Source organism: Notothenia rossii (genome assembly GCF_949606895.1).
Source record: "Notothenia rossii genome assembly, chromosome: 7".
Lineage (NCBI taxonomy): Eukaryota > Metazoa > Chordata > Actinopteri > Perciformes > Nototheniidae > Notothenia > Notothenia rossii.
Window position 1 is genome coordinate 76,980,491 of NC_136905.1, and position 12,282 is coordinate 76,992,772.

Here is a 12,282-nt window from a genome sequence, read left to right on the forward strand (position 1 = left end):
CTGTCACTGTCCAGCTTTGCCCTCCCACCCGGGGCCGAGTGGCTTCAGTACCCCCACAAATACCCCCACAAATACCCCCTCCCCGCAGCCTGTTCCTTCCCCTCCCACCAGCCGTTTACTGAGACGCAGCCAGCGAGGCGGCGAGGGAGGGCGTGGAACTATACTCAACAAACAAAGACGGAGGGGCAAAGACTTTCCGTGATTAAAGAGCAGTTAAGACGCTATGAGAGGCTAATTTGTTCACTGTGGGACAGAATCAACAGGAAGTGGGGCCAGAAATCTGTGCCGCCTGCATTTCCTGCTGCAATTTAAAGGAGAATAATGCCTCTATTTAGAATGATAGCTCCTATATCTAAATCCAATTCATGTTTTACCTCAATGCATCTTTTATGCATGTCATCATGTAGTTGCATAATTATTTTCAGTTGGAAAATATTTTCATATTTTACTCACATTGCTATGTCGAAATGAGCTACTACAAAAGAAACATGCACAAGTAGTCAGAAATGATCAGCTGACGAAATCAGATTGTTGTCAGACGACGTGTTAAAATCAGCAGCAATAGTGTTACACCACGAAGTTAACGTGTAGATGGCCCTTCAGTACTGGTTCTTACATCTGTACACTGTTGTCACCGTTAAAATGACACAGAAACAGAACACAGGGCGTGAGGTTTAAAAGAGACCGGGATTACCTGTAAACTTTTTGGACAGTGGAGATTGGGTAATGATGTCCTGGAGGTATTGCCGGTGGGGATAATGATGGTGGAGGGGCAGTGGAGAGCGGAGGGATTAAGAAAGGAGGGTTGGGATACATGTCATAAGTGTTGACCTGCTTCAAGGCAGGTGGAGATCCATTGAGCGGCTAACAAAAGCACAGCAAAGATACACTCATCAAGGAAAAGGCTCCAGAAGTGGCCTTAACGCATGTATCTACCATTCGAATTGGATGAACAGGAGATGAGTGGTTTAAGAGCAGAGTTGAAATACTGAAGAGCTGATGAGCTGGAAGGAGAGCTGAGGGAAGTGATTAGCCATTCGCAGGCAGGTGTGCTTGAAGTGACTTTCATCTAACACACCCACATGAGACTACTGAGTTACGAAACTGCTTGACTTAAAAGAAGTTACTTGGCAGATCAGAGGAAGTATTTTTCTTGAGTTCTTTCTGGTTGCCTTGAACCCAGTCGTGGTTCAGCTAGAGACAACTTTCAGCTGCAAGTTAAAGTCTTTATACAGGAAATAAAGCCTTGATGTGGCTTACTTTTGTTTACATGCAAGGCTAGAGAAAGATACGGTTGAACATTCTACTACTAAGTTGACCTTTGAGCCAAGGTTATTTTTAGTCATACTAGTTGCATGGCTCTGGGGATGGTCCGTCCACAACTTTATACCATACTCAAAATATCTCAAAAACTATTGGTTGGAGTCGTGTGACAATTCGGTCCCCAGATGATGATTCCTAGCATCTTTGGGGATCCCTTGACGTTATATATCATCACCATGAGGTTGACATTGCGGACATTTGGTTCACGACTTCTAGTCAGAACTACCTCAGAAATAAATTGTTATTTGTCCAAGACTTTAGCTTTGGACTAAATTAATATCTGCGAAAAACCCTCCGACCAGCTTCAGTTGTACCTTGTGTTAAATGCTAATTAGGAAACGCTTTTTTTCCTACCTAAACGAATACTTCACTCCCAAAATGATCAATGAGTAACCCTAACCCTTTATTGAAACCACTTTTACAAACAAAAAAGTTTTCAGAAAGTTCAGTAAGGTTTATGACGCAGATGCATGTGTTTGAAGAGTAGAGAGCATACGATTTGATTATTGAGGCTAAGAATATGTGGACCCTATCATGGCAGAAAATCTAAGTTTTCTTCAAGAATTCAAAGTAGCACGAGGTAAACAAATGATTTACAAATGGTTGTTTTGTTGACGAGGTATTCCCTAAACATTAGCATGTTTGCATTTAGCTCCAAGCAGTGCAATGTCTAAGAGCAGTCTCACATTACAGCAAGCACGTAGACAGTTAGTCTTGTTACCATGTGTGCCATCCATGTCCAAAGCTTGTTTATATTCAGTTTCACCCACAGTTAGTTTGTGTAGAAGGAAAACAAGCTGCCAACTCCACGACCGCGCTGACAAATAGTTCAGACAAAACAAACTGAGACACTTTTGCAAAATAAACTCACTGTTGTTTGTATTCTGTGGTATTTTGGTTTCATCTCATTTACATAAACTTCCAAAAACTTCAGATTTCTTCACCAAAGTGTTTGGGTTTTTGTTGGACTTGTTTCTGTCACAGGATCTGTTTGTTTTTCCAAATGCATGCATCTCAGTGGTAGACAGAGCAATGACGGCAAACGCTATTATAACATGTTTATTGAAAACCTTTGTGACAGCATAGTTTGTCAGGCACAGAGAGAGATAGAGAGACTGAGAGAGAGATGTGAAATTGTAGTTTTTTTCCCTCAGTGGGAGATGTTTCCCCAGAGGGTTTGTTGTGGTGGAATGTTACAGAGCATTCATCATGATCAAAACAGGTACATTGCAACAAACAAGCATGAAGCTATGAATTACAACAACTAAAAGAACTCACATAATGCCAAATGGTTAGTTTCACCTTTCTATGTTAGAAACATGAGTTCAGAGGGACGAACAATTCATTATGAGGGGTTGGGGGGAAAAAACAATCAAAGGACAAAAATGACAAAACCTGATGTGGATTGCAAAATGAAATAAATGTATATGAAAATCATTTCCTCTCTATAGTTCTTTCAAAAATAGCTACATAAAACTCTAAATCAGCAACGTAAAAGCATATTTCAAACTATAAATTAATCTGCACTAACATTGTTGGGTTAGAAACGGCATGACAAAATGAAAATGGGATGAAAAACCGTGTGAAACCAAATCAAATCAATAAAAACGTGTGAAATATGAATAGTTTTGATATCCCTGGAAGGAAAGGTGTATATCTGTGACACCAAACGAAGCCGAGATAACAGCCCTCTCCTCCCAATTTCTTTTTCAATCCTGATTTTTTTCTTTTGTTGAGCAGAAAGAGAATAAATAAGTCAGTCAGAGTAGAGACAACAGGTGGGTAAAGGCCGATGTGTGACTGTACATACAGTAAGAGTCGCTCCCTGCTGAGGCCATGCTGTTTAGTCATTCAATAGCAAAGAAAACATGTTCACTTAAAATAAATGTGTTGTTTTTAACATCTGTCTGTTGGGCAACGCAATACTGACATGTTTGCACCGGACTCAAATTAAACCTCCAAATCTTTTGTTTTAGAAATTGGTTAAGCATCAACTTAACTCAAAGGAAATGTTTATATATAGCCTAACATATTTTATTTTCTAGAACACCACTGTATGTGTTTCTTTCGGTCCGATTTCGGTGTTGAAATATCATTTATCAAAACGAATACCTAGTGTGAATCAGTGCTAATGTTAGAAAGCTTCCGATTGGAATTGATTTCCTGTATCTTAGCAACACTGGCTTTCAATCGTTAGCAACAGTTGGGAATAGTTGCCATGGGAAAGCCATCGGATGCTTGAAGATTTTTATATCATATCTCTTTACATTTTGGCAAATTGGCCTCAGTTCTAGTTTGTCATGGATGTACGTTAGAATAGTGCTACTTAATTACATTTAAAAACAAGCCAATTCTTTTGGCGCCATGAGGGACGTCTTTCATCAGGTTTTCTAAGCAGATTTATGTAAATGTAGAGTCTGACATGCGGAAAAACCTACGCTTCAAATACAACTGTATTTCCTTCTTCCTTATTAAAAAGCTGCCACTTTGGAGATTTGTGATTTTAATAAGATGGCAACAATCCATAAGCCAGGACATCATTTAAAGGCTTAAGATAACGTTTCATTTGTTTTAAAATTGCTTTGAATGACCTCGAGGAAAGTCCATAATTTCAGGTCTTGGCTGCGGTTTTGTCTATTATAAAAGATAGAATATATTGCATTTTGAAAAATACAGTGCTTTTCTTTTGCAGTAACAACACAAATGTTAAAAACAACACATCTTTTTAAAAATGAAGAACAGAGAGACAGAGGCTGTCAGTATCAGAGTCAAAGAAAGCTTGATAGAATGAAAAGAAAAGGCAAAGGAGGGCATCGAAATAAAAATAAAATAAAAGGATAGATGAAGACAGGAGCAAAGCCTGATGGGGGGCATCATATCTGATAAAAAGACTACTCTCATCATCATGTTCTGGCTCTTTAATGAAAAAACACTGAAAAGCTATGAATAAAAAATACTTTCACCATAGGGAAAGCTTTTACCCAGCATGGAAGAATAAATAAAACAAAACAGCGTTTCATTAGATCCATCCAACCTTTACACAAGTGCCTTTTTGTCTTTCAAAGGCTAATACTTACATACTTCCAGAGAGAACTGCTTCTTTTATCTTTTTTTATATTTTGCAAATTTATACAATCAAAACATGGTCAAAATAAATCAATTAATCTCCTTTTTGTTCGCTAAATTATTCCAGGCACTTCATAGATTTGGGCCAAAACTGCACTCAAGACAGAAATAGCAATAACTGGGTGTAACCTTTCACTTCACAAAGGCCTTGTTTTTGTGCATAAACCAAAGACAAATCACATAAATTGGTGCTAAAAATTAAAAATCTCCCAGTGTAGGAATTGAAATAAATACAGATTTGTAAGTACTTTAAACATTGGTGGGGATTTCATTAAGTACTGACAGTCTTGTTGGGTAACTAATTACAATAAATGTCTCTGCAAAAATTGAGTTCACACACTAGAATAAGGCCATTGCACAGTAAAGGGTTAACACCGTTTCCGTTTAGCAGCGAGTGAATCGTGTTTCCGAACCCTTCAAATGTCTGCTTTTCCAAACGTCGCTTTCCCTTTTGTGACTAAATTCAGACTCTGTAAACGTTTCAACCCTTTCACTTTCTTGGGGTCAGCTGAAGAAACGACTGCATAAAAAGAAGGGGAGATATCCATTTGGCAATCCTTCCCTGCACATGTAACCTCCGCCCGCCTACATTCCACAGTGCAGCGTTCGGTTCACAGATCTGATGAACTCGGAGAAATAGACTTTTAAGACTAATTTGGCACTTTTGCAAAATAAGCTCAGGATCTACCACATACTTCAGGGTAAACAAACTGATATATATACTGTTTATATAATATATATATTTTGCTGTTTGACTAGTAAGTCGCACAGCATGCCTTCATTTCAGTATTAATACTATAGAGCAGCGATAAAATCTCAAGCGTATGGGCAGGTTTTTTTCTCTCGAACAAACGGACATAACAGCTTCACACCTCTGCCTTCAAGCTGATATTTTAATCCACAAGTGTCATGCTCAAGGGCACCTTGACACCGCATGCAGCTTGTTAGAATCCACCCTGTGACCTTTCCGTTAGAATAAAAGAGTTTGAAGCCTTCAGAGCTACCTTTAAAAGAAAATATCCATCTATAAATGCTTTAACTCTGTAAAAGATAATTGTGAAGGTGCATTCCTGGGTCCTTTTTGTCATATAATGTATTCTTGTGTGTTAAAGGTCAATGTCAGAATGTGGTGTTGAGGCTCAGAAGGAGCGATAATCATCAATTATGTGTGATTCTCAAAAAGGAACAGATCACGATTTTCACCACTGACTGGACTCAAAATCCCAGAATGCATTGCACAATAATGCAGATTAGGTTCGGGGAGAGCCATGTCATGGTCAATTTTCTTTGTAGTTGGTGGCTCTTACAAAAATGTGGGTAAAACTTGCATGTTTTCAAATTTCTCTAAATGCCACAGGTTCAAACATTTCTTGACTAACGGGTAAAAATCATTCTGGGAAATGCAGTTATAACTAAAGTTGTGTCTATTCTCAAATGTAATGACATTACAATTAAATGAAACATTAGTCGAAGGATTTTTCCTTTAAAAGGCGGCTGAGGTTCTCTGAAGGCCCTTCATGTTTCACAGCAAATTGTTGTGGGTGTTCAAAATGTCTTAAAGTACTTGATTCGTACTAAAAGGCCTCTCTGTACATATCTTGAAGCGCTGCCATTTCTTGCCCAGCAAGAGCTAATCGTTGCTTGATATAGCAAACGTCAACTTTTCAAATCAGAATCTGAACTCAGCGGAAACGTCCGGCTGCCCTTCAGCGGGAGCCTTCAGTTCCCCAGTCCTCCTCTGGCGGTCGAATCACTCTCCCGCCCAATAACCATCTTCCCTTCTCTTATACATTCTTTTTTTCTTTTCAAAAACTGCCCAGAAAAATAATAACAAAGATGGATCTTAAACCAGAGGAGTCTGCAGTTCTGTTGTAAAATAAGTTACAAAAAAAAGAAGAAATAAAATCTTTGCGTACAGTACTAAAATCCTAAACTAGACCTTTCCAACTTAAGAAACCACATGTTAAGTCTATAAATATCTTTACAAATATACACGTTAATTATTCAAATAAACCTTTTCTGTATCACTTTAAATGATTAAATGTTTTACCCTTTCATGACAGTGTCTTCTAGATTGCTTCCTAAAAACAATACTTTAAGAAAATGTAATTTTTTGTCTTTTAAGTACATGGCTGTAAACAGCAATATGATACATATTTGCATTTATATATTTACAATAAATCATTTTTCTACATACATAAAAAACAAACTCCAAACCTTATTTGACTAATTACTGAATGGCCCTGAAACTTCGCCTCACGCTTGATGAGGAATTTGTTTCATGATTATCACAAAACCTTTTTTTTTTTGTCGGGATGCTAAAAGGTTTTACAGATTGATGAGAAAAACACGTTATATGGTCATGTGATCCTCTCTGCTGTTGAGCTCTTCTGTGTCTTGGGAAGAAAGAGTCCCATCGTGGAGTTGATTCTGGCTTTGCTGGTTTCTTGTCAAACCTTTATCACGATTTGAGGGCTCGGCGCAGACGAGGGGATACAAATCTAAGGTCCTCGCCTACTGGATCGCAAAGCAGTCACTGACCAATGCCCTTCACTTCCTCCTCTTATATCCATTTTTAAAAGTCAATCTCAGGAGGTTCATTTATCCCAGTAGGCACGGAATGGTTTCACCCAACAGATTGTCCGTAAGAAAAGACTGGCCCGAGTACAAAAATATAATTTCAGAACATGGTTCAAAAAATAATCCTTCAATGTTTCCAAGAGTCTGTTAGGGAGGAGGGGGAGGAGGGGGAGGACAACTCAGTCAAAGAAGGTTTAAGACGAATCGAAGAGCTGAAGCACTGTGGAAGTATTGCATGCTGAGTTTCCAAATCTTGAGGAGTCACTGAGAGGTTAATCGCAAACTGTGAGAGGAGGTTAAAGTCCAACCCCCTCCCCAAGCTCAGATTTTATGTCCTTATCACCCCGTTGCTGGGGAGCTGTTTGGGAAGACAGGGCTCTTCAGGCAGCGCTTCGTGGGCGAACACCGAGTCGTCTCCCGAGGAGCAGGTGCTGTTCGAGTCCTGGCAGGTGGGCGAGTACTGCTCGAAGGGCACCGCCAGGTCCAGGTACTCCTGTCAGAGGAGAGGGCAGAGGTTAGACCGTCAATCCTCTCTGTGGTCACATAAATAAGCGAGGAATTATATAATGTTTCTGTATCATCACCTGTATTCTTTAGAATGTTAGTGGGTTCAACAGAGCATGGTACTAAACTCTAACCACTGTTTTAGGATTGTATTTCCATGTGTTTCTTTCTAAACTAAGTTGCATATTTTGTTGTTTTCTAACCCTGACTTGTTTAAATAACATAATACTGTTAAACCAAAAAACCTCCCGTTTTAAAGACACAGCTGAACATGTGTTTAAAACATGTTGAAGTCTTCATCTACCAAAATCCCTTTCTTTTCAGTTTTTCTAAAATATTTAAAAAAACATTCATGTTGAAATTGGCGCAATAAATTAGTTCAATCAAATACGATATCAGGCAAATAGCTAACCCTAACCCATTACATTAACTACATTTGCTTCTTTGGGTCAAATCGTAGCTATCAAAGCCAAAAAAGTGTTTGTTTAGATCTTAAAACATATTTTTATAAGGCTAACACTTTTCCACATTTCCAGAATATATGGCTGTTCTACAATTTACTAATCCTTTAACTCCTGAAATAACATTTTGACTTAATTCCAGTTTGAACTCCAGTCATACAACTGAGAAATATGTCAAACTGCAGTAAATCAAGTTGCATTAACCAACCTATGACTTTAACTGATATAACGTGTTAAGAAATGTGTCTGAAGCTAGGTGAGGCTTTATGAAAAAGTTACAATGCTCCAAGGTGAAACTACAGGTACATTTTGTGTCCTTCCTGTTGTGAGCGAGCAGCCGCTGTGCAGAGAGACTTACGTCGGTGGAGGTCATGGATAAAACCCGGTCGTGATCTTCTACCAGCTGTCTGAAGGTCGGTCTCTGCGACGGCACCGCGTGCCAGCACTCCCTCATGATCATGTACCTGAAACAACCAATATCAAGCTTCAGTTTCTCTGCAACGCGTCCATTACATATACAATATGAATCTACAACAGGCTGATCTCAGATGGACAGTTTCCAGCGTATACGTCTACTTGATCTGCAGCTGGAGGCTCATGCTCTGTAATTACGGTACTGCAAGACGACACCGCAGTTTACAGTAATATAAGACATCTTACGATAGCCACAGAAATAAGGAGAAACCAAAATGAGCTGCTGATGTATGGTGATCGATGGATCCCAAAATACTTGAATGAATAGCTATGCTTAAGTATTTTAAATCAGATTTAATTTGACATTTTAATGTCTCCAACCTCAAATTCATGGGTAATTCAAATGTACTAAACGTTTTTGCACATTTTGAAGTTTGCTAGTAAACAACAATAAGTGAGTACAGAATGCATACAATCTCCTAACGTGAATGCACTGAGGTATTTACAGGTCAGGTTTATCTGCACTAAGCCGCCTCCTGCTACATTTCTTCCTATAACTGACTATAATTCAGAAAAACACTTACAGTTCATGCGTGCAGTTGGCAGGTTTGTCCATGCGATGTCCCTCCTTCAGCAGCTTAAACAGTTCTTCTACTGGGATACCGGGGTACGGCGAGCCTCCCAAAGTGAAGATCTCCCACAACAACACCCCATAGGACCACCTGAACACACACACACACGTACACGCGATGAATACAGATTTAGAGGTCAAACTGCACTCATGCCCTGAAGCAGTCAGGAGGTGTGTTCCCCAGAGAAACAGATGAATCTGGTTTGGGGGAAAACATTGATTCTCAATAATGTTTACTGCACTCAATTTAACATTGAAATTGACATTCCTATTGTCTCGGGAACTCAATATACAATATTTGTAGAAACTCGTCCTTCAAAACAAGTCAAAATCATTGTGAAGAATTAGAATAGAGATTTTCCTTTTTTTTAATAGATACAGGGGGGAGATGACTTACTCAATTAGCTAATTAATCTATTTTTCATTACAAACTGTTAATTAAAATATTGTTGGAGACTATTTTCAGAACGTGTGAGTATTGTGTGCAGAAGGACGTGGTAATTATGGGATTGAGGCAGAAATAAAGTGAGTTATAATATACGTGACCTAGTACTAATGTGTTATCAATACTTTTTGGAAAACAATGGAGCTCTATGGAACAGTTTAAGAAGATATATAAGGCTATCAAATATTTCCATCTTTATTCTTTAAGGGCTAATCTGCACAAATGTATCGAGCAGTCTTGTTAAATGACCATGTATAAACAAATAACCGTATACCAAATGAAAAAAGTTCATAGTATACCAGCAGTATATTTGCTTTTATGTATCTTGCTGGTGTTTCATCAGTTTAATAAAAGCATCACTGTCAGCATTCTTTGAAACTGGGCCAGTATGAGCTGCAGCGTAATGTGAAAAACACACACATACATATCTCCTTGTTTTTAATTAAATCCACTGAGTCTCCAAATGTGGATGTAAAAACGTGGCTATCATCCATTTTTGAGTACCTTAATTGGCCATGCTTGCTCGAAAGGATAGTGCACTCCTGAGAAAAAGAGATTTAATCATCTTTGTTTGGTTTTAAAAGCTGAGTTTAAAAACAAATTGGAAAAAGTCTTTGGGAACATAATGTATCTTGAGGAGCATAGTGTTTCCAAAAACACCTACAAGCAGTGACCTAAATTGAGCACAAAGCATGAATAGAGGAACTTATTCTGCTGTATCTACAGTTACAGTCCAGCTGCTATGGTGCACCTCTAACCCGAGCCCTCCTCTCTCTGTCTGTCTGTCTTTGTGGCAGCAGCTCCAGTGAACTGCTGCATTATTCCTAATCAGATAATGGTGGTCTATCAACCCAGTGTACTATTGTTCGCCCGTTAGTCCTCTGACTCAGAATCAGACCCCTCCTCCAGGAGCCCAGCGGACTTAATCTAATTTTCCACGCTCCGGTCCAGAGGGCTCGCTAGACCTCCCTCCAAACAGCGAGAGTGAAAGAGAGACATCAATATTCAGAGGTAATAAAGGGGACTGAGGAAAGAGTTGGGAGTTAAGAATAACCGCCGATACAACTGAACTCGACGTGAACAAAGGACATCTTGAGGGTCAGTTTAGGTTCAGGACCGTTTCAGAGGCGACCACAGGAATCAGTTTATGTTCACTGCTAAAAATGAATTTTCATCAGCCATCAGGCGGCTAATAGTAACAGGCAATCAAGATGTAAACACTTCATTATTCATTGGCAGCAATAGACTGAAAATGAAGGAAAACATTTGTATAGGACATTTACATTAGGGTCATATATGAATATAGTAGCACTTTAAATAAGCCTGGTATCAGTGTTAATTTTGGCAGCTGTTTTTGATTTAGTCTTTAGACGAAAATGGTTATTAGTTTTAGTCACATTTTAGTCATTCCTATCCTTCGTAGTTTTAGTCTAGTTTTAGTCGACGAAAACTCAAAACGTTTTAGTCAACTTTTAGTCGATGAAAAATTACATTTTAGTCAACTTTTAGTCAAAATGTGTCTCTATACTCTCTGAATGCTCCGTCCCCGGCAGATCTCTGTGTCCGCTGCAGCATGTCTGTTAGGCCCCGCCCCCCGCACACAGAGAGACACAGGGAGATCGCTCTTCTGGAGTGAAGAGAGCGGAAATAATGATATTGCAAGTTAGAAAGGTAAGATGCATTTTGACAGACAAGATGGACACTTGAGGGAAAATATGCTGCATTTTGAATGTCCGATAGTCCACCTTAGTGGACTTAACACCTTAGTCCCGTCTCGTCTCGTCAACGAAAACTAAATATACATTTCGTCATAGTTTTCGTTATCAAGAATCTATTTTTTAGCTCGTCATCGTCTCGTCTTAGTCATGTAAAAAAAGTCGTTGACGGAAATTTTTCGTCATAGTTTTCGTTGATGAAATTAACACTGCCTGGTATCTACATTTTTAAAGTGAACTTGAGTCTAAATTGTCTCGATTGGAATCATAAAGGCATGACGCACATAACTTTTGGATGCACAGTTGCTTTGCACAAATAAAGTGTAAAACGACAGTAAAAATCCCCAAATAAATGGTTCCCTGAGAGTTCCTACAGCAAGTTCTGCCTCTAGAGCTGCCAATGCTTGGAAAGCTGCATGAGCTGTGATGCCAATTGTGCCTGCAGTACACAAACCTTATTGTTGTGATTGTGTGACAGATTTAAGTTGAAATGTGTTTTAATTGTCTGCCGTATGCTTCAGAGTAACATATTTCAGTAGAAACGATCACAGGTCAGAAGTCAGGGTCCCCCGGGGTGTGTGAGAGTAAACTGGCTGCGGAGTGACTACTGTATAAAGGGAGGAGGAGGTTTGGCGGCTGGACTGACTGTAATGCAGACCTGCTGAATCAACAGAGCGGGCGGACTCTCCTCTCGGCTTGTTCCCAGTCTAGTGTAATCACACAGCGAGCCCGTGTTGACAGGGGCCCGTGTTTGGCTTGGATGGCTGTGCTGGGGACACAGCGTCTGGCGAGGAGCGTTTTAGCTTGGGGGGGGGGGGGGGGTTCGGCTACTGCAACACAGATTGACTTTGTGACCTCCTCTCCTAATCGCGCCTTTATTCTCCAGGCAGGAGCAATCAGAGGTTGCAAAAGGTGAGTTTGTCTACCTTTGAACCGCTGCGGAAAAACACCTTGTGATACATCCACGGATTGGATTTACTCGTATAAAACGTGGTAAATCCATTGACCCTCTTATCTGCCTCTGTTCTCTGGATTTGCGCTGACAAAACAACAGTAAGTTGTCGAGGCTCTGTTGTGTTTCTG

General features: G+C 39.6%; 2 protein-coding genes across 10 annotated transcripts in view; one reads left to right on the forward strand and one right to left on the reverse strand.

The window, feature by feature from the left end:
* The first annotated feature begins 1,134 nt into the window (after window positions 1–1,134).
* cfd (complement factor D (adipsin)) overlaps window positions 1,135–12,282 on the forward strand; it is a 217,072-nt gene continuing 205,924 nt past the window's right edge. The window contains exon 1 of the mRNA XM_079692293.1: window positions 1,135–1,139. The gene's annotated coding sequence lies outside the window, so the exon portion shown is untranslated. The remainder of the gene's footprint in view (window positions 1,140–12,282) is intronic.
* The window catches only part of fgfr3 (fibroblast growth factor receptor 3), a 70,312-nt gene continuing 60,397 nt past the window's right edge, over window positions 2,368–12,282 (reverse strand). For all 9 annotated transcript variants that reach the window (XM_079692291.1, XM_079692290.1, XM_079692292.1 and 6 more), the window contains exons 16-18: window positions 8,993–9,130; window positions 8,353–8,458; window positions 2,368–7,522 (exon numbers count right to left, since the gene is read on the reverse strand). In XM_079692291.1, the coding sequence (XP_079548417.1) occupies window positions 7,358–7,522; window positions 8,353–8,458; window positions 8,993–9,130 (409 nt within the window). In that variant the 3' untranslated portion in view covers window positions 2,368–7,357. The remainder of the gene's footprint in view (window positions 7,523–8,352; window positions 8,459–8,992; window positions 9,131–12,282) is intronic.